Consider the following 23,477-nt stretch of genomic DNA (forward strand, 5'->3'; position numbering starts at 1 on the left):
TGATCATGGCTCTAATTCAAGCCGCAACATCTGCACACACTCTGCAAACTCCATTCTGTGCTAATTTACATGCCGATCAACTGTGATAACAATTGTCTGTTCTGTTACACTTAAATTAATCACAATTCCGTCATTAGCTATTTTACTCTTTATCTCCAATAGAATACAAATAACAATCATTGGCAGTAGTTAATGAAGTATGCATGCAAGCTCTGATACAGCTTCAATGTTAGAAAAGGCAGAGACTAAATTGCGAGTATAAATGTATATATGAACTTTGAGAAACTTCGTATTTCTTGATTTTATTTTACATGAAGTAGGTTAAAATGAATAAATAGATTTCCCCCTAATTTTAGAGAATATTCACGCCCTTTCTTTGCTTTATATTTAGTACTTTATAACTGAGAACTCTCTCTGGGAGTCTAGGGAAACCATAAGAATTATGTGACCTTATCACAGCAGTTGTGCACAGTTGAGTGACAGATTAAATACCTTGCCATTACCCACGAGATAGGTGTCATTTCATCTCTATGGAATTGTATACCTATCTAGACGCTTGCAGGATTCTGAATCCCCAGAGAATTCAGAGATGATATATATAATTCGAGATTTTAGATTTTAGTAAATTACACGTAGTTGACTCAGACCTTATAAAAATAGGATCGAACATGTTTCTAATTCAGGAACTGTTATTTAATTTTGTTCATTTTGGGCAATTAATAGATCCTTGGGAATCTCAGATACATCTTAGTACACTTGGTGTTAGGAAAATACCTGGTTGACATGATCCAGTTTGGGGCAAGGCCTTCCCCCATTATAAGGCTTTTCTCGCAGCCACTTGGACCGGACCTTCACGCCGCTGCCACAGGATTTGCTGCAGCGGGACCAGTTGGACCACTCGCTGAGTTTGCAATCTGAGGGGCAGGGAATGATGCAGGCTTCTTCTATGTAACCTGAGCAGAGGAAGATGGAACAAGAAGCAAGGTGCTGAGTGCCCTTCTCCGACTCTCATGCACCATCCGAGCTCATTTAGAAGGTCCACTTTTGACTTGACAGCAGCATGCAAAGGCAGAGATGCCTGAATCCTTAGGGACACAAATTAAACTCTGCAGGGAAATGACACATCTACACCATGGTTGTGTTAAAATAACAGCCGAGTAGCTGCCATATGATCTGCTTAGGATTCGTGCTCACCATGTTTCAACATTTCTGACTTTGTGACAGCTCTTGTTTAATTGACAGTAACCTGTCGGCTAACCATCTCACTCTCAATGCTGCCAGAATACTGTTAAAAATCTCCTAACACAGATTTCTGTGACACCTTATGTGTTAATGCCACACACTGGCAGGGCTCTGAGTCTCCAGCATTCTTCCTCAAGAAAAACCCGTCTGTCTCAATAAACATCCGAAAGAATCTATTTAACTTAGCGCCTTATGCTCCCCCTTCCTTGGAAATCAATTCTGTGGATGGAAATTGAAGGCTGTTATGCAAACAATGTGTCATATCTCCACAGCACAGTTACTATTAAAGCCACACCTCATTTTGGGTCCATTTGGCTCTCCTGGAATTTTAACTGTCTTAGGCATAAACCAGAAAACAAATGCAGAGGGATGATTGACAAGGCTAGGATCTCAGGGAAAGCGATGGTGTCTACTCATTCCGTCAACCCACTAGCTAAATGAATAGTGTATAGATTTGATTTGAAACAGGCTGCTTTCTTTGATTAGTTCTTCACTACAGACTTAACATTTCATGATATCAAATTATCCTTGTTAGTCTCAATGCAAATAGATGGAAAATAAAATTCCTCTGGTCAAAAATCAAATGCCTGTTTTTTTCTTCTTCTTCTATACTATTTTCTTTAGAAAGAAATCAAAGTCAGTCAGCTTCACCATTTTATATCAATGACACAGACTTGATCATGTAAGTGACTATCTTATTCACAACCTATGAGGAGACAGGAAGATTGAAAACCTTTTGAACTAAAAATATAGCATAGAAATCAGTTTATGTTTTAAATCTTTGTGTATTTGATAAGTTGTACATTTACCACCATCTAAATTGTAGGTTTCTAGATCATTTTTAAGCTCTTTTTCTGAAAGCTGCCCTTCCTATCACCACTTGATAGCTTCTTCTCATCTTAATATGCCAACCATAATTTGCTGTTGGGCTCTACAAAAATGCCTTTTAATTGTCATTTCAAATAAATGAGACCAAATGAAACAATATCCATTTTTATTGCTTTGTTTTTTCTTAGTTTAACGTTTTCAGCATATCGAGGCCAGAAAAGGCCACTCAAGAGAAAAAAGTCCCACGTGTAGACAATGGATATTCTCTAATAAGCAAACAAATAAAATAAAATAAAATATTCAGTTGTTGATGAAATCCACCTTTTTTTCCTTCTGTGTTTCCTTGTGCTTTGGTTTCATGTCTAGAAAACTGTTACCTAATTCTAACTCACAAAGGTTTATATTCTTTTATCCTCGAGAGTTCCATAAATATTAACTTTGTCTTTGGTTTAAATTTTCCTCATGATTAAAGGGCCCATCGTTTTGTCTGTGGTCACTGACATCACCTATGTTGCCACGGAAAGTCATGGCATCAACCTTCTGAGTCATCCTGGTCTTACTTCTTGCAAGCTTTTGCCCTCCACATTGAAGGACGGGCTTCTTTCTGGACCTGAGGTCACATTCCACTTATCTCTGTCTCTGCTCTCATCTAGTCCTGCTCTGACCTGACAACCCTAACTTCAGTGAGAGCTTTGAAACTGGAAAGTGTGAATATTTCAGTTTTATTCTTCCTCAATATAGATTTTGTTATTTTTGAATAACTTATAATAGCATATGAATTTTAGAACAGCTCTTCAACTTCTACAATTAAAGACATGTGAGATTCCAATGGGAATCACTTCAAGTCTGTTTAAACTTGAATGTCTTGCTATGTTAACAATCCAGGTAGTTCTTTCCATTTATTTGGGTCTTTAATTTTTCCTTCTATCTTTTCTTCTTCCTTTCTCCCTCCGTTCTTTTCTTTCTTCCTTCTTTCTTTCTTCCCTCCCTCCCTCCCTTTCTTCCTTTTTTTTGTTAGTTTTGTATTGTTTTGCATTGAGACAAGTTTTCTCTGTGCGGTTGCCTTGGCTGTCCTGAATTCTCTCTGTAGATCAGGCTGGCTTTGAACTCATAAAAATCAGCCTACCTCTGCCTCCTGAGTGCTATGATTAAAGACATCCACCACCACCACCCAGCTCTTTAATTTCTTCTAATGACTCTGCTTGGCGTTTTTATAGTGTTAAGGCCTTAAATTAATTTTATTAATTTATTTATATTTTATTTTTATGCTTTATGTATATCTCTACGATATAAGTAAGATATGAATATTGACATCTTCAAATACAGAAAAATCAGATCACCTTTAAATTAAGTGGCAGGTTTAGTATATAACTTTATTTCCAAATCATGTTTGATTGAAACAATACCAAAATGTTGACTATATTTTCTATAACACTCTCTAACTTTACCTCATAACTTGTTTAAAATGTTTCAAGAGTATAGCCTTCTTCTATTACAGACCATCACACAAAGTGTTTACTGCAGAATCTGACTTTTCAAAATGAGCATGAATTGTTATGTTCATTCACCTCACCTCTTTTTTTAAACTAAAAAAATTTAGTGAAATAATAATCAATGCATATGTAATTTTTTAGAAGTAATATGCAGAATTTCTTTGTATACTTCCTCTGGTTGCTTCAACATAATCAGAATGTACCTCCAGCTGAGATATTGACAGGGACGCAGGTCACCGAGCTTCCCAAGCTTGCATCAGTTTTGCTTGCACTCATTTGCATGCATAGGAGTTGATGCAAGCACCACTGGTAAGATGCTGGTGACACCCAGAAAGTCTGGAGGAGGTACAGACTTATGGCATATATTTTAAATAATGTTTACTATCTTGACTTCTTAGAGTGCAGAATAGTTTTATTTTTAAAAGCTGCATGTAATTAGAATTATAGAGAATGTGGTTTAGATATTAAGGGTCCCCAGAATGTCCTCATATGTTGAGCATTGTTCCCAGTTTGTGGAGTCAACCACTCAGAAGTGATTGTAACAGGTGGGTTCTAAATTTATCAACAAATCAGTCATCAATGATTCCTAATTTTATGGTGTTATTGGGAAATGATGGTAACAGGGGATAAGATCTAGGTGTGCTGTTAACAAGTGTATTTGACATATTGATTTCTCTTCTACCCTCTTGGGCTGCAATCAGGAGAATACAGACCCACTATAACTTTCCAGCACGTTCCGCGTATCCTCAGGACAGAAACTGCAAAGTTACTTATATAGGCATTGTCAACTCTAAAACTGAACCAAAATGAACCCCTCCTCCTTTATTTTCAGGGTTACTCTTTCACAGCTAATAAACCCACAGTCTATGCTGATTTGTAGCCTTTTTCACTCTATTACATTGTGAGATTCTTCCATATTCTATATGCTGTTGGAGATACATTTTATTGTGTGAATGTGTTTTGTCTCAATTTTTCATTGTATTGGTTGGTGAGCATTAAAGTAGTTTAAAATATAAAGTTAATATGAATACATCTGCTATGACTATTTCAGAACATGTATTTTGGTAAGTTAAGTATATACTTTGGTAATTATATTCCAAGGAGAGAAGAATGTGTTGGGGCATTACTTTATATCACTTCATTGTAAGAGAAGTGTAAAGCAATTTAAAAATGCAATCACAAATTTGAAATAAAGAGGAAAGAACAGTAAAAATTTCCAAAGGATAAGTGTTCCGATGTACCTGGCAAGGTTATAAAAGTCATAGACTGTTACAGACAGGCAGAAGGTCACCATACTATTTTGAATATATTCTTGATTCTGAAAAAGGAATCTGATGTATTCATAACGATCTAGAAGAACGTCTAACAACAACAACAAAAAACCCAATGGGGTACTTCATAGCATTTTTAAAAGTGTAGTTATTCTTTTAATAAGTTGCACTGACTGACTTTGTTGATTTTAACTGTGGTTTGAGGTGTGTAAAAAAAGCCACTTTGAGTGTTTTGGGTGGAAACCTTTTAAAGCCTAGATCCTTTGTTCTGAAAAGATTTAAGGTGTTTGACTTCAGACTGATTTATTGTGTGTCACTGCAGAAGAAGGTTTTACATCTGATTTCTCAATAGAATAATCCAGAAAATATTTTTAAAAACACATATCTACTAAACTTTTAAAATGCACAATTTAGGAAATAAGATAAAGGCAAAACAACAGAAGACTATGCTTTCAATCTCTTGTTTTTATTTCCCAATGTGTAGCCACATTCAATAATTGCCTGTTGTGTTTACCTAGCACTATTAAAACCTTGAATGCTACCAGTGAACTGCCAGATAAGCATTCCCTTGCCTGTGCTGCTAAGATCATTTTTGAGAGCAATTAACATCAAACAATCACAGGACATGGAACATTTCAAGCATTTTAAGGCTAAATAGATTGCTGGCAACTTAGAGCAATTGATGGTTTCTGAGGAATGCTAAAACACAATAAATGACTTCATGTTTAAGATGTTAAAATTTCAGCAATTCAAAACCTATTCTCCTACTCAAGAAAATCAAGCTGAGAATTCTGATCATATGTTTTCAGAAGCCTTTATATGTTCTGCATGCTGCTTCAGTTAGAAAAAAACAAAAAAATGCTAGCAAGTTTCAAGGGGCAACTACAGGACATACTGCCTCCGAGACATATGCAATCACCGCATTCATTTGAGTTATGAACATGCAGATAAAGAAGCTGTCAACAACCTTCACAATTAGTAAATTATGTTCCTGAAAGGTGCACTGTAGGTGATTAAATAAGTCATTCTGAAAGCACATAGTAAGTATTGGTTTGTGTGATTTACACCTCCGTGAATGAGTAACTCCAGTGCAGTATCTGAAACATTAGGATTGGTCTAAAAAACTTCAAAAATATCTTCTACCTAATATACATAAATTATCTGCTTATCACTGCAACCAAGAACAGAGTAATTTAACTAGGCTCTTTATCAGGGACTGGGGAAACAAGAAAACATTATTTTGTAAATTATATATTCCAAACTTGTGATTTGATAATTTACAGAAAACCAAACTATAACATATATTATCTAAACTCCAATATTTAAGTGTTCTTTACAGGCTCATATATTAGATGAAAAGTTGTGAATCAATATTGTGAAATTAATTATCATGGTGAAGTACCCATGACAAATACCATTTTGATTTTATCTGTTTGCTTTAGATAAGTACACATATTTTCTATGTACTTAAACACATTCTCAGAAATCTTGAGCATTTAAGAAAAACTGGGGGATTTCTTACGTTAGTTCTATACCTTGTCTATTCAATGACTAAATATATCTAGATTCCTTTATGTATCCACGTACTTACAGAGTAGAGTTCTATGTCTAAACTCACACAAACAGTTCCACATAGTTCACGACTGTGATTCAAAAAAAAAAAGTGCTGAATAATTCTCTGCTTACAGCAGAAAGCTTCCATGGGGTCAGAGAGGAGTGGGTACTTGTCTCTAGTCCTGAAGACCTAAGTTTTATTTCTGAAGCCCATATGATGAGGAAGATAACCCACTCCTAGACAAAGATAACTCCTGTCCTTTGACTTCCATGAATATTGTGCCACATGCTTCCCGCCACATACACACAATCAATCAATTAATCAAAAAACTATTTGGATGTTATCTATACTATCACTTCATATAGTTCATATGAGGTCCCTTTGCTCCCTTTGACTGACATTAGAAACTATCAGAGGTCAAAGGTTAACAGGAAGAGGATTAAAATACAGTGTCAGAAACCACGGGTAGTTTTTCTACACTTGCTTTATTATTGGACATAGACAATTGTTCTCAGCTGTAAATTTATTCTAAGGAGCACCATGTTAATTCTAAAACCAGAAACCAAATCCAAACAAACATGGAAGATATTAAAGACTACCCTGGACAACAAAGCCTGGGTAACTCTGTGAAACCATTTTAAGAACAATATTATTAAGTAGGAAAATAAGTTGAAGTGTGAAAATGTGCTGGCTACTTTTATATCTTCAGGACACAAGTTAGAGTCATCAGAGAGGAGAGTACCTCAACTGAGAAAATGTCTCCATGTGACAGGTCTGTAAAAGCAAGACTGTAGTGCATTTTCTTTTCTTTTTTTTTAATCACTCAAATTTTTCTTTTTTTATTATTATTGATTTTTATTGAGCTCTACATTTTTCTCTGCTCCCTTTCCACCTCTTCCTTTCCCCCTTCAGCCCTCAGCCAAGGTCCCCATGCTCAAAAATTTACTCAGGAGATCTTGTCTTTTTCTACTTCCCATGTAGATTAGATCTATGTAAGTCTCTCTTAGTGTCCCCAGTGTTGTCTAAGTTCTCTGGGATTGTGGTTTTTTAGGATAGCTTTCTTTGCCTTATGTTTAATTAGAGATTCATGGGGGAGACTCTAGTCCATTATGGGTGGTGCCATCCAGTGCTGGCGGTCCTGGGTTCTCTAAGAAAGTAGGTTGAGTAAGCCCTGGGAAGCAAGCCAGTAAGCAACATTCCTTCAAGGCTTTAAATCTGCTCCTGCCTCTAGGTTCCTGTCCTGACTTCCTTTGATGATGAACTATGTTGTAGATGTGTAAGGTTGGTTTGATCATGGTGTTTCATCACAGCAATAGAAACTTCAGCTAAGACAGAGGAACAAGCATACAAAACTAAACTGCAAGGACAGCTGTTTTTTTCTGTCACACGTGCCTTGAGCTGTAGTTGTGGGGATTCCCAAAGTCTTTTGCTCTTCACCCCTATGGTGGGGCTCCTCACCTCCAGGTTGGGGCCACAGGGAGTCCTGGAGGTTTGCAGCTGAGAAGACATCTATCTTAAATCAGTACATGCATCATTATTTTCTCTTTGTGTTAGGTCTCTACAGCAATTACCTATTTCTCTGGTTCTTCAGATTTGCAGCCATTTATCTCAGGAAAAGTCAGATGCATACAATCTGCCTTCTTTTTCACATTTGAAAAGCAGAAAAATACTCAATTTTTGGATAACTGTATAAGGCAATACTAGTGGTATGTGTGATCTCAAATGAGAAATTATAAGTTGTGAATTGGATTAGACATTAAATAAATTGTAGCAACTGAAAAGACTTTTTGGAAATATTAGAATTCCATTCCAGTTTGTTTATAAAACTCTCTTCATTGACTCCTCTGCCTTATATAATGAAATACATGCTTCCCAGGCTACAAGCAACTGCCACGACAGGAAACAGCTTCTTATTTAATTTAGCTTCTAATCAACTTTTAATAGTAAACCTACATCCCCCCACTCCATAATCCCGACACAAACGAAACACATTTCAGTTACTTTGTGCTGAGTGGACATGTTTCCTATCTGAAAAATCTATTCTATCCACATTCACAATTATTTTTATCAGTCACATTTTGAGTGTTAGATGTAACATAAAACACAACTTCTCAGATTAGATCTGTGCAAAATATCAAACTTGAATGGGTATGCTGTGAATCTTATAGGTGCTTACAAAATCTACTGTTAAAGCCCCTGAATGCTGAGTAACATCTATGTTTTTTATTATTTGTTAGCATAGTAGGCAAAGAGAGAAAGCAGGAATAATTTAATACAAATTGCCCCTTTCCAAAATTAGTATTAGGAGGAAATAAACACCACACTAGTGGGGTGTTAGAGAAATTGTTCACAACTTCATCTTTGAGGTGATAGAAAGCAAATCTAAAGAAAAAAAAAGAAAGTGTACTATGTGATCCACAAAGCATGTAGGTTCTGAATGTCAGCATGACATCACATGGTAAAGAGAGGTTAGAGAGTTATTGAGTCATGAATATTGAATTCTCCAAGTAACATGTGACTAATACATTTAAGGCAATTTGTGCTCTGTTTGCAAACAGAGCAGCATATAACCTGGAGTCCTCTCTTCCTTCTACAGCAGAGCTGAAATCACTTTCTCCTTTCAATGCTTTGACAGATATATTGTGAGGAGTTTTGACAGATAAACAGAGTTATGCTATTTTTATGATTTTAAGAGTTTTCTTATTTATTCATAAAAATACCATAATAAAATGCTAAAGGCATATTGACCCATAAAATTTGATTTTCCATGAGGAAATTGGAACTTGGACATCTGATTAGAATCATATAGACATTTGGCTGCACATATAGCTCTTATTTGTTCCAAAGATCACAATAATTTTCAATGATCCGTTGTGTTGCACAGGGAAGGTAGTAAGAATAAAGAAAGTGTCATAGTGGTCCTGGACAACTGTAAGCACACCAGGAACCAACTATTTTTATGTTGGAAAACTCTCTCTAGTATTTCATTCATTCATATGTTCTGCAAATATTTATCATGCATCAACTCCTCCAGAGGTTAAGAATATGTCTGTGTCTCAAGCATCCTAGAAAATGTGTTCATGCATGGTGATAGATGAAAACACATGTAATAAGTGTAATAGACAAAATATATGGTATATTTGTAAGGTGATACATGTCTTTGAAGTACCAAATGTGGGATTTTATAGTGTTGGGTTGGCTTAAGAGTTGCATAATAAAATTTTATCACTACACATGAATGAAAAGAATATATATATATATGTATACACACACACACACACACACACACACACACACACACACACACACACATATATATATATCTCTTGAATAAACCAAGTTATCCTTGAGATTCCCTTAAATAGTAGGGTTAAATAGCATAATTGTTTTACATTTCAAAATGGAAAGAATAGAAACTTATGTAGCACTACACTTCACATTGGAATCTGATCTTATTAAAAGACAAAAAGTTTATGTGTACTGAGCAGAAACTATTTTATAAGATCTAATTGTAGGGATATAACTGTAGCATTTTTCAGCCTAGAGTCTATCCTTGTATGAAAGCCAAAGCTCGGGCAATAAAACCAAGCCCCAAGGTTAGGAAATTAAAAAAGGGTGACCCCATGGGAAATCGTCTAAAAGAACATACAATTAAACCGGGGAAAGTCGAGTTGCATAACATTGTAATTACTGATAACATAAGTCACAGAAGATGGACAGCTGTGATTAAAGAGAATTGCCCCAAGGCTAGTTAGAATTGAGTAAGAGGTTAATATCATTGTACTTTATACACATAGGGGTCAACTTTATGCTTAAATTGAAGCAGGAAGACAGTTTCTCTCCAAGCTACAAAGAACTCAGCATCCATCATCCTTATAGAAGGTTGACTTGACTGTGAGAAGGTATAGAGCAATGCAGAATATGCCTAGAATGGTGTGGCCAACGTTGGCATTTTGTAAACTATCAGAACTGACTGCACACATCACAGACAAGTAATTGTAAAACAAAAATCTGTCAGCAGAAATGAAATTTCCTTAGCTGCTGCTTAGAATCGATCAGTGTTAGTAAATGTTAAGACACCTCACTGGCTATGTCCCTGTTATAAATGAAAAGAGTTCACAGAAGATGAGGGTGATGACCGAGACACTGTCATCATTAGAATGACAGGGATACTGAAGAACTCAAGTGGAATGGTGATCTTGGCAAAGGGTTTTTCTTAGATTCTTCCATATTCCTCCTGATATTTCTTTGCTGTCTGTACCCACCCTGGTGTGCAGAGTTGTAGTCTTTATGCCTTGACTTGATCACACTAGGTAAGAAGTTTGCTTGGCTAATTTCAATGACATTTCTGTTTTTAATCTTTTCATTATATGACTTTTTAGCTAGCAAATTGTGATAGTTTTATAATTTTCTTAGAATTGTTTTCTAGGCACTAGAAATGTGTGCCACTCTGGTGAAACACCTACCTAGTATGCCCAAACTTCTATTTTAGATCTCTAGTACCTCAAAAAATACAACTCTAAAATATAATTATTAAAGTTCTCATGCATTTAATTGGTAGACCACAGTAGAAGGGGAACTGTACGAAAGCCATGCTGGAAGCTCAAGGTAATATTCAAATTATTTCAGTAATCAGAACATTGAAGAAATTAAATTTGAACAAATACTTGTATCCTGACCTCCAAAAGAAACTCAATTCCAATAATTTTCAGTATTACATTGAATAACTATGTAAAATTTCATACATTATCATCTTAAGATAGGAAATGTACCTAGATTTTTGGAATCTGATTGGTAAAACTTTCATTATTTGAAGCAAAGTGAGTTTTCTTTGCAGATATTTTCAAAGCTTAAACCCTGTTCACTTACAGCTGTTGCTCAAATGTAGAGATCATCCATTTGGCAATACAATTTTACTAATCTGAAAATACTTATATCTTGTGTGGACTCTTCAGGGTTTACAAAATAAGAACTGTGAGGCAAAGTTAAAATAAAAGGGCAAGAAATTTAGAAGCTCCTTTGCTGGGAAAGGCTTAAGGGACTCCAAGAAATATGTCGGCACGATAGCACTTTGAAGATTTATAAATGTGAGACGGTACTATTAGCTTACATTGTCTTCTGGACCTTATGATAAAACTGGACCAGCCTTATTTCAATCGCAGAAGTTATTTCTCAAGGTTGGAGGGTAACTGCTGTGTACTTGCACCTAGCGATTTAATTCATCCTTTCCGGGTCGTTTCTATAACAAGGTAGGACATCCCCTGCCTAACGTTAGCAAACACCTTTCATCTCAGACTCAAGTTAGTACACTCAAAAATGACTTCATTCCACACACACAAAAAACCCAACAGATTTACTAGAGTTAAGGAATAGTGGTGATATATTGCTACTGTTACACATTCATATCAAAACTTGAGGGTTCATTGTACACACTGGCTCCAAGTAGACACTATTTACAAGTTTTTGGCAACTTAATTATTGTCTGTGCAGTTTACTTTACAAAATAAAAGCGGGCATAGTTTTCTAGAAGTAGTTTTGTTTGTTTGTTTTCCACCCTAGTCTCAACTCAGTGGGCAGAAGATGGACAGATCTTCGCGAGTTTTGTCTTTCCTCTCTCTTCCTGCAACGACATTCTGGGCATATTGCAAAGTTTGCCAGTTTGGCTTTTAAAAGTCTCCCTCATTTAAAACGTCAATTTTTTTAAATTCAAATCTTTTCTCTTTTCAGCCCCTTTCTGTTCACAGATCACTTAGTGATTGCTGGGTCTCTTGAATGAACAGGGACTACTTCCCAAGGGATTTTTTTTTATAGCTATTCTTGCCTTCCATTTTAAGAATGTGAGCCTCACAATGCTGCTTCTAGCCAACTTGGGACTCAACAGACAGCTCTGAGTCCCTAGACTGTGTTGCTTTGTGTCCTGTTACACACACAAGGCAGACTATGTGGTGCCCAGCCTTCTATTCAGAACACAATTCTGCAAACTTTCCTTTTCTCTCTGTAACACCTCCACTACCAAAGAGCAACGTGAGAACTGCAGTAACATTGGGTTACCGTGGCTGTTGCATCGCGATGTTTCCACAAGTCTTCCATTTTGATCGTAGCATGCCATCGCTTGGTAACGGTATCCTTGTCCACATTCCTTGCTGTCTCCTTGTACCTTCATTCCCAACAGCACTTCAGCCTTCCCTTCCGGTAAAATACAGTCCGACCAGTTTCCCACAGGCTGCGCGTTGTACTTGTCACAAGGACAATACTGAGTTTCAATCAGAGGGTACAAGTGGGAGTTTTTACATTTTTCCTTCTTTTTACTTTTCCCTGTAGAAGAGAATTATGTTGGAAAATAGCATTATTATTTTGTAGCATCCTTAGATTTTTCACATTCTTATACTTCCGTGTTCTGCTTTTGATTCTATTCAATAGTAGCCTATAAATAAATGATAATTTTCATTTCTAAGTGATTTCTAAATACATTTTTGCTGATATTGGATGCTTTGGACTTTGCATAGTAGAACTTTTCTTGCTTTTCATTTAAAAATAGTCCACTTTGCAGAAAGGATTGTAGTTGATTTTCACACTCTTTGAAATGATTGAAATCCACTTGTTTGTTCTGACTCAGGAGTTTGTGGCATTTGCATAAACCTTTTCCTTTTAATATATGCAAAAATACAAGCGGCAGAGAGATAGGCAACTCACTGCATTGCATTTTCCTTTGCAGACTGTAAAGAGGTAGCAGGGTTACAAGGGTTTATAATTCAGAAATGGAGATTCAAGGCTTATTTCTCAGTCTCTTATTTTGTATCTTTCAAGATTTCTGAAGAGTAGTCTTTTTGACATACCTGATGACTATTACAGACAATACCAGTAGTACTCAAAAAGATTTGGGTATCAAAATAAGACATTTTAAATGTCTTGAACCAAAAGAAATTCTCTCTTAAAAATCCTTATATATAAGTTATATGTGTATTTTAAAATTATATATTTAATTCTGCTAGTCACATCATATCAAATACCCATGATTTGTAATTATAATTCTGTCACATATGTATTCTTTAAGTGCATTATGAGATTTAATCACAGATTTAATTCTAAATTACACACACTGATATATATATATATACATATATGTATACATATACATCTATAAATGATTTATGTATGTGGTACACATGCACACATATGTGTGGTATATATAGTATTCATGGTTTATATATGTACATATGTGGTATATATGCACATATATGATGTATATATACATATATTGTTTTTATATGTGGGGTATGTATATACACACATACACATATAAAGTTTATATATTTAGTATATATGTATATACATATACATATATACAGTTTATATATACAGTTTTTCAGGGTCTTCAGTCTTCGGTTCATCTTATAATTTGACAACTATAAACAGTCAACAGTTTTGGTTTCTCTTTTTTTTTAATCCCTGAGAGTGTATTCAAATGCATTCAGCTTCAGTGTGGTGCCATGCCTTCCTAACTGCTAGCTTTGTCATTGCTTTTTCCACTTTTTAAAACTACCGTGACTGTATTTAAATCTAGCCTTCAGACACAGCATTAATGTTGCATTTCTCATCAGAGGAGATAAACTACTCGCTGAGTCTGTGGTCCTGAGAATAGGCTGAGATGGTAAAGGGGTAGCCTCTACTCCTTGCTCCAGGCACATCAAACTTTCTTGACAATCTGCTAATGGTGTGTGTTTAAACAACAGCAATAATGTTTTTATTTTTCGCTGCGTAGAGAATTAAGTTGCCTATTCTTTCTTCTACAATAATAAGCTTCTATCATTATTACCTTTCATTAAAGTACACACCTCAATATACTGAAATACACAGTATAACTACAGCAACAATAAGAGTTTTAAAGAATATGGTCAGAATGCTCTTGGTTTGAATTTTAGTGTATTTTTTTTTTTGCCATGCTGAGAGCTTCCTTTAGCATCCCAGTTATTCTTACCAACAATAGCACGCTTTCTGGTCCTAACGGCACCACAGTCTCCATTGCATGAGGAAAACTTGGACCAGCTGGTAAATTGACAGTCATCTTGGCATGGGATCTGGCAAGCCTGTGTTAGGGCTGGCACAGGGCCTGCATGCTGGAGGCACTCCTGGATGCTAGCCTGTCCTCCATCTTGCTTTCGACAAGTAATGGCTAAAAGAAAAGCATGTGTCTAATTACTCTATAATTTAGAAATTAAAAGCATTTTCACAAATGAGGAATCCTCTTCTAATTCCCAGTTTACAGAAGAAATGTTGTTAGAGTATTACCAAGAATCACAGTAGATGTAGAAGTTTGTGTGTGTGTGTTCGATGCACTGTGAGTACATTTGGAAGTCAGAGTTTGACACTGAGTGCCATTTTCTGCCTCTCTCTGCTTATTCTTGACACAGGGCCTCTCACAGAACCTGGAGGTCAACCATTGTCTGGCTGGCTACAAATCCTGAGTATCCTCTGGCATTTGCCTCCTAGCACTGGAATATAGTCATGCTCGACTGCACCCTGCTTTTCTGTGGGTGCTGGGAATCAGCTAATATCCTCACGCTTATACTGTATCACTCACTAGAGCATTTCCCCAACACTTGTATATCCTTAAAATAATATATAGACTTCATTGGCTGTTGTGAAACAGGAAAACATACCATAACACACACACACACACACACACACACACACACACACACGAGTGGCATTTAACAAATTTTACTAAAGTCTATGAATGATATAAATCCATTTTGCATGTGGGTTCTGTTTAAAAATTAGTTTTACCATAAACTCATGGAAATGAATCTCGTTTGTGTTGATCATGGAGTATTTGCCGCAGTGCCAGAAGTATCTCAGATGACTTCAGTGTTGTTTAGGACATCAAACAGTCTAAAATTTCTATCTACAAAGGTCCCAGTGAATACCCATTTCTTAGTAAACTGAGGTGGAGGAGCATGCTTATGAACTTATCTTACAGCCATATTAGCATAGAAAGCACCATTGTCTTCAACAACGAGAGTGTACTGAGGGGTCTCCTGAGTGACTAATAGGAATTATCAAAGCCCTGCGTGACTTCTGATCTCAAGTTTATCACATCACAGAAATATTAATTCTGAATTTAAAACTAAATTTGGAAACTTTTAGCAAGCTTAAGGTAGCATGTCACTAGTAGAATTCTCATGACTATGTAAGGACTTTAGAGATGATCAAACAATTTTTATTTACAAAGTGATTCCTTTCAAGATATTGCTTCAGTGGTTTATTTAAAGCAAGAAGCAGTTTTATTAGACACGAAACATGGATAGACAATATTGCATTTTATGTAACTGATCTTAAGAAAAAAGATAAAATGATACAGTTTCCATTTTCTCTACAATTTTACTCTATCGATTATAAAAATCATTCGTTAATTTATCAAGGAAGCCAAAGAAACATTAAACTTTCATCATGAATTGAAATCTTCACTAAATGATCTTAAATGACTTCATTCACACTGGCTTATATGGCTCTTTCAGGTCTATTGTGGAGGCTGAAAATGTCCCTGCTGTCTAGCTTGCTCAGGATCCCATCATCAGAAAATTGAGGGAAGAATCTCTCAGGTTGACCTGAATTCCAACTGGGGCACACAGCTCCCCAGATTAGGCCAAATCCTCTGTACCTGTGAGCTGAGACATAAATGACCAGTGCACATTGAATAATGGGCATGTAAAGAGAGGCAGTTGACAGTTGGAGAAAGAAAAGATGCTTCCTGCAAGGTGAGCACCATGTGGAACAAATCCATGAAAGATTAGTTTGGGCTGCAGGAGCAGTTCCAGGATTTTTAAGCATTGAATAGAGTCTCATTTGTACACTCTAGTTTTGTAGAGCCAATTTGTACAAAGAGAACAGAGGTCCTTGAATTGGGAAGTCATAAAGCTTGGAATGGTGGGCATTGTGAAAGCCAGGGTGATGACAAAAGGTCACTCTCACCACTTTTGGGGAGGCTGGCACGGTTCTGTGTTGATCACAGAAGTCTAAGGTACTGGTTGTGTAAGGCTGAAAAGTGAAACAAGCTGATTAGCTTTTGAAATATAGCTTTCTAACTAAGCTCAAATGTTTTTATTTCATTGGCTAAGGACATGGTCCTGAGTATTCAATTCTTTTGCAGCTCTGATGATATAAATTTGCTGTCTGGAAGGAAGCTACTGCTTTAGGAGATAATGTAGTATTGCATGTAGCAGAAGCATCTGGAAAATGTTGATTCTTGGCTTTATCCAAGGGGTGTCTTTACTGTGGTCAAGAAATAAGAACCTTGCTCAATCTAGGGGGAGGACCTTGGTCATGCTTCAAAGTGAAATGTCAGACTTTGTTGACTCCCCATGAGAACTTTTACCCTTTCTGAGGAGTGGGTAAGGGAGCAGGGTTGGAGGACAATGGGGGAAATTGGAGGAGGGGAGGGAGTGGGAACAGGGATAGCTATTTAATATGAGAAAAGTCTATATTTAAAAAATTCTTGATAAACTAAAATGCCTGAAAGACACTAAAGGAAATGCTCAACATCCTTAGCCATCAGAGAAATGCAAATCAAAACAACTCTGTGATTTCATCCTATACTTGTAGAATGGCCAAGATCAAAAACACTGATGACAGCTTAACCTGGAGAGGATGTGGGGTAAAGGGAACATTTCTACATTGCTGGTTGGAGTGCATACTGGTAAAGCTTTGAATATCAGTATGGCAATTTCTCAGAAAATTAGGAAACAACTTACTTCAAGACCCAGCAATATCACTTTTGGGTATATACCCAAGAATGCTCAATCATACCACAGGGACATATGCTCAACTCTGTTCATAGCAGCATTATTTGTCATAGCTAGAATCTGGAAACAATCTTAATGCCTTTGAACCAATTAATGGGCAAAGAAGATGTGGTATATTTACAGAATGTAGTGTACACAGCAGAAAAATGACATCGTGAAATTTGTGCGCAAATGGATGGATCATACTGAGTGAGGTAACACAGACCCAGAAAGACAAATATCATAAATACTCACTCATTCATAAAACAAAGAAAAATCAGCCTATAATCCACAATCCCAGAGAATCTAGACAACAAAGAGGACCCTAAGAGAGACATACACGGATCTAATCTACATGGGAAGTAAAAAAAAAGATTAGATCTCCTGAGTAAATTGGAAGCATTGGAATCATGGAAAAGGGGAGAAGGGGGGAGAATAAGAAAGAAGGTATCAGAGAAAAATATATAGCTCACTAAAAACAATTAAAAAAATCTTGATAAAAAAGAAAGAAAGCACTTTGAAAGCTGTTCAGTATTCAAGACACAAGAGTTCTGGCCAGATTAGTGGGTAAGATAGAAGCTTCTCTGGTACTCAGTAACTCTTGCACTAAGTCAAGCTTTGGAAAAAACTGGTGAGAGGATCTGGGACTCTAAACAAGTTATTGTTCTCTTGAGAAAGTTTTATCTAGACTTGTACAGGTATGGATCAGTGTGAGCATCCATTTATTTTGAAGGAAAGTCGTCTGTAGCACTATAGAGGTGGAATGTCCTGATGGGACTTCACACTTCTCTTTATTCCTGCCATTTGCAAACAGGAACAACCACTTACACAACACAAACCCAGCAAGTTGCTATATTTTATTGGCCAAGTTGCCCCAGAAATACTCAAAAGAAAGATTTGAGAAATGAAAATATTTGACATTTTACTACCTAGGATATGTAGAACCTCCAAGAATGGTTAATTAGGAATATTAGATGGGTGACCATATTAGAATTCTTCTGTAGTATTTGTAACTAAAATTAAGGATTCTAAAAATAAAGTAGATGGTCTTCAAATTGAAATGAACATTTCCCTCTGAAATGAAGGCTCAAATATAAATCTTTTGAGAAAGTTGCTAAAGTTGTATTGGGTTCTCCATGAGGATCTCAGCCTATCTCTCTCTCTCTCTCTCTCTCTCTCTCAGGTCTTGTTTCGGGATTACTCTGTGTAACATCACATTGTGGTGTCAAAAGGAAAATGCCCACACTACCTTATTTACAAGGTGCTTTGTTCACTAGAGTCATTAATGAGTGCTGCTGTGGGCAGTGATGTGTAATTGTAAGCACGATGCCAGAGACCACTTTCTGTCAGAATGCCAGACCAAAGAAGCAAGGACAGTACTCTGGAGACCGTCACCCAAAAAAAGGATTATTAAACGATTCAGCTTGGGTTAAAAAAAAAAAAAAAGAAAAAAAAAGAAAATAAAAATGACTTCACTACCAACATAATTATATAAATAAATTAACACTGTTGATAAATATACTCTTCACAAAAATCCAATGGTTATTTCCTCATACACAGGTCAGGCCTGGCATAAAATTTTGTTAGTGCTTCAGTTAGCTGAAATGGAAAACAAATGTGCAAAATTTTCATAGGTGTTTTTAGAAATCTGCTCAGCACTCCACTTCCCTTATCTGGGATTTTCAACAGTGTGCTTTTGGAATGAATCACACAATGCTATTCAAACAAGAACAAGAACACCGTTTGTACAATATATTGAAAATTTATCATACATCTTAGTCTGTTTGTATTCTAACTTAGAGGAAACACAACAATTCAAACATAGAAATGCAATCTAAAGTGAACTTCCTGCCACTGGGTGTGGAAAATATAAATGTTTGGAAAGGGAACCATCTGGTCTCTCAACTTTGTAAACCTTAAAAATCATTTGTAAGCCCTTGAAAATAGGATGGTTTTAATTGTACCATAAGTGAAGCATACCAACTTGGTTTGCTGGCATTTCAGCAAGCTACACAAACCCAAGCAATTGTGCTTGTATTTGCATCTGTCTTCATGTATAATGATTGTGTAGATTCTCCTTTGTGTTGAGGCCTTATTAGGAAGATGGGTTGAAATAATGTTATACTATGAATAGTGGATCACAAAATCTTCTTGGTGAGATTATCAACAATCAAAATAATTATTTTAAAGGGAAATAACAGACCTTGAAGTATGTTGACTATATTCATTACTTCATTTATAAAATATAAAGATATAGATATCACAGCAAGTTTTATGTGTTGTAAAATTAAATGACTCTAGCTGGGTAAAAGCATGAGAGACACACGTATGAATAACTATGGACTAAAAGATGAATAACCTTAGGCAAGCATCAAGATTCAGGTAATATTATGAAATTATAAAATATTATAAAAGCAAATAAGAAATTCAGTTTCTTCAGCAAATAAAGGCTATAAGAAAAACAACTCAAAGTGGGATTAGATCAAGATAATTCATAAGGATACACTAATCAAAGAAAATTTGCAGACCTTAGGGGTACAAATTTGAAAAAAACAGTGTGTAATCATTTTTATGAGTGTGTAGAATGTGTGTGCATGAAGTGTGTGTGTTTACATGTCTCTGTGTGTTTCTGTGAAAATAGTATGTCTGTGAATATAGGCATGCACATGTCACCGTGCATGTATGGAGTTCAGAAAGTATCCTCAGAGTGATGTTTACATTCCTCCTGCTTGAAGCCAAGGCAGGCTTCTGGTTTTCACAGATGTTTGGATCAGCCTACTTGGCCCATAAACTTTCAGAGGTTCTCCCGTTTCTGCCTCCCCTCTCGGCGCTGCTGCCTTGGAATTACAGCTTGCACTATTGTATTCAACTTACATGTGTTATGGATATGAACATTCAGGTCCTGTGCTTGTATGGAAAGTGCCATACATGCTGAGCCATCTCCCTAGCCTAGGTATGTAGATATTTTTGAGATCATAGGGGAAAATTAAATATGTACTATATATTAGACAACATTAAATTATTATTAATTATATTTGAAGTAATAGTATCATTTATTATATCATATCATATTAGAAAAGAATAAAGTGTCTATAGGAAATAAGTATCTCATCTAGGTGTTGCTTTAAATACTCCAGGAAAATTATTTTGCAGTGTGCAGGGAATGACAGGAGACCAAGATGGTAACATATCTAAATCCTATTATGCTGAATAAATGATAGCCACACTGTGAATATTCATTCTGCTCTCCCCATTTTTGTGTGTTTTTAAAACATCTTCCAAATTTAAGTGTCAAAGTCTAATAAATTGAATAACTAATTTCCGAATATTTTTGTGTGACTATCTCTGAACTATGTTTTATATTTATTTTAAGTTACATGATGTGTGCTTCCATGTTAGGAGTATGCAAGCACCAGAGCAGCTGCCCACAGAGGTGGTAAAGAGGGTACTGGGTCCCTCGGAGAAAGAGTCGGTCTAATACAGATGTTGGGAATTTAACCAAGGTCTTCTACAAAAGTGGTAGAAGCTAGTAAGGCACGGTACGCCCAATTTTAATCATAGTACTCAGGAGACAGAAACAGGTACATCTTTGTGAATTGAAGGCCAACTTTGTCTACATGGTGAGTTTCTAGATACTCAGGGCTACACAGGAAGACCCTGTCTCAGAAACAAAAACAAAAACAAGCAAACAAAAGCACCTGTAGCCCATGTTCCTAATTGATGAGCCATCAGCCCCAGAAACTGTGTTTTAAATAGAAAAATATTGAAGACTCAAGAAATGAGAAAAAATAGAAATAGCACTGTTAACAGCAGTTGGAGATGGGTACACGCTGATATGAGTATCAGATTAAGTTACTGACAGAACTTGGAGTCAGAAAATCTAACAACACGAAAGTGTCCCTACTCACCTTCATTTTCTTGAAGAGGTAGAAACTCCGCTCTTATTCAGGTTGCACTAAAGTGGGAAATTCAACTAGATTGTGTATTACTCTGCAGTATGTAAGTCTGTGCTGTCGTTTTGCTTAACTAATCAGAGTGAAAGAAATTGCTAAATCTAAAATGTGCGTACAGTTCCTTACAGGAAGCAGAATCTATATCTTGATGTAATGAAAACTGCTGAATTATGTGTAACAAAGAGGTCAAGAGGCTGTGAAACCTTATTTATTACATTGAGTTAGGTATAAACGTGTTGTATCCTACCACAATAGTGACATCCAGACATCATATGCTCAGCTGGTAAGTTGAGTGCATGAGTTTTTTTCTCATAGTTTTATGAACAAATGGCAACAATGGGAATGAATCCATATAAAAAACAAAATAGAAAAGGCTTAGCATGAATAAGAGCTTGTTACCAAGAGACCTAATTGTGCTTAGATCCAGCCTATAAATAATGCAAGAGCTTCCCAGTTGTTTCCTAGGTAGATATAATGATCCTGGTCTTTCTTTGTAGCAAAGAGATTTTCACTAACATAGTTGCTAAATTATACTTTCTAATTATAATTTGTGAACACAAGCCTGTCAGAAAGGAAAAAGAAACCACCTCTTTTTAAAAATTACTCTTAAATAGTTTCCAATGATCCCTATGTCATTGATGCAGATAATGTGTGTAAAAAAATCCACCCCTCTTACTGGGAAAAAATGTCAACTCCCAGAAGATTAGCTCAGATCTAGTTCAGCCAGTTGGGATAAGAGATTCCGGAAGGTTTAGCTAACTGCATGGCCACGCCTGGATCTAGGAGCAAGCATGGTCACAGAATGGTGCCACGTGTATTTTATGAGCAGCTGTTTGAAAAATGCCAAATACTGGCAAACAGTTGATAACAACGGTCTTGGAGGACTAGAAGAGTGAATCGGAATGTCCAAAAAAAAAAAAAAAAGATGCTGAGATTCATAGAATATCAGGAGAAAGCACTTGAAAATGGAAATCATTATCAAAGCTTTGAATGACAGTTATAAAAGTGAAGAGTAGAAAACTTAGGAAGCAGTCAATAAGTACAATCAGTCCAAAGAAGGCCTTAAAACTCACTCATAAGTGGTTTTTAAACATAAAGCAAAGAAAACCAGCCCACAAATTGCAATCCCAGAGAACTTGGACAACAGTGAGGACCCTAAGAGAGACATACATGGGAGGGGAGAAGGGAGGAGGAGAGCAAAGAAAATGTAGAGCTCGATAAAAATTAATAAAAAAAGAGAAAAAACCTCTAACACGTAAGTTTCCTTAAAGCAACATTCCCTCTTTTTTTTCACTTAGTTATTTTCTGTTTATATTCTCTGTTTGTAAATGAATAGAGTAATATGTTTTGCTGAAATAAACTGACTCAGATATCTGATCTAAGCTGAACTTTAAAATACTTCTAGAAACTATTTTTTTTTAAAAAAAGAATAAAATGGACAAGTGTCATAGGCAAAGGATAGGGCTCAACACAATGAAATCCAAGATTTAAGCACATTTGTTCATAAAAAGCAACATTGTGCAGTTAAATATTTTTATCTCACATTCCACAAATTATTTAGATTTAGTCATGATTACATAAAGTATCTCTGACAGGAGATATCATAGGGATCAATGTGGATATTGAACTAAAAATACTTTGAAATTATTTCTATGAAAGATTTATATCTAATTTTTATGACTTTTGTACCATTCTCTTTCACTGATGTATAATAAATAACAAAGCCCAGAATTTCATACTGATATTTGAATAACAGAAGCTGCTCTTTTTCCTTAGAACAACTGTTGAGAAAAAACAAGAAAACAACCTGAAACAGGTGATTACTAGTATTTTTTTTTTTTTTTAGTGTTCATTGACCTTAGAACTTTTTGGCTTTCTCTTCTCCAGAGGTGCCCTGCTTCTCCTGTCTCTGTACCTTTGATCTGTGGTCTCACTGACTCAGACACTGTGCTGCCATCCGTGACCCCACAGGAGGCTGTATTTTAGATGTTTGCATAGCACTGTTGCTGTCCATGCCATTGAGGAATCCTCTCAGCCCCGGTAAGGGTAAGAGGGCTCAGCCTTCAGCTTTCTTTTCATGTCTAGACTCTGAATCCCCAGCCCGGCCCAGTCCCTTGACCTAAGAATGTATTTCGACCCTGGTTCCAGGTATACCAGTACTGTACTGAGATTGTCCAACCATAAGGAATAGTAATCCTGAGTGTTCCTCAAACTTTCTGGTTTTGTAGAATCCATTGGTCTCCAAAGACTAATCCCTCTGATGGTTTTGAAGAGAGGCTTCCAGTCTGACCGGGGCCTTTGATCTTTTCTAGTATCCCATATCTTTATTTTCTAGCCTCTGATTATTATCTATA

The 23,477-nt window shown here is 36.2% G+C and overlaps 1 protein-coding gene across 1 annotated transcript in view; it reads right to left on the reverse strand.

Annotated features, from left to right (window-relative positions):
* The window catches only part of Thsd7a (thrombospondin type 1 domain containing 7A), a 411,960-nt gene that overhangs the window by 34,788 nt on the left and 353,695 nt on the right, over nucleotides 1-23,477 (reverse strand). Inside the window, exons 12-14 of the mRNA XM_048448971.3 lie at nucleotides 14,368-14,562; nucleotides 12,441-12,704; nucleotides 775-953 (exon numbers count right to left, since the gene is read on the reverse strand). Of these exons, the coding sequence (XP_048304928.3) occupies nucleotides 775-953; nucleotides 12,441-12,704; nucleotides 14,368-14,562 (638 nt within the window). The remainder of the gene's footprint in view (nucleotides 1-774; nucleotides 954-12,440; nucleotides 12,705-14,367; nucleotides 14,563-23,477) is intronic.

The sequence above is a fragment of the Myodes glareolus genome, chromosome 25 (genome assembly GCF_982192425.1).
Source record: "Myodes glareolus chromosome 25, mMyoGla1.1, whole genome shotgun sequence".
NCBI classification, from domain to species: Eukaryota; Metazoa; Chordata; class Mammalia; order Rodentia; family Cricetidae; genus Myodes; species Myodes glareolus.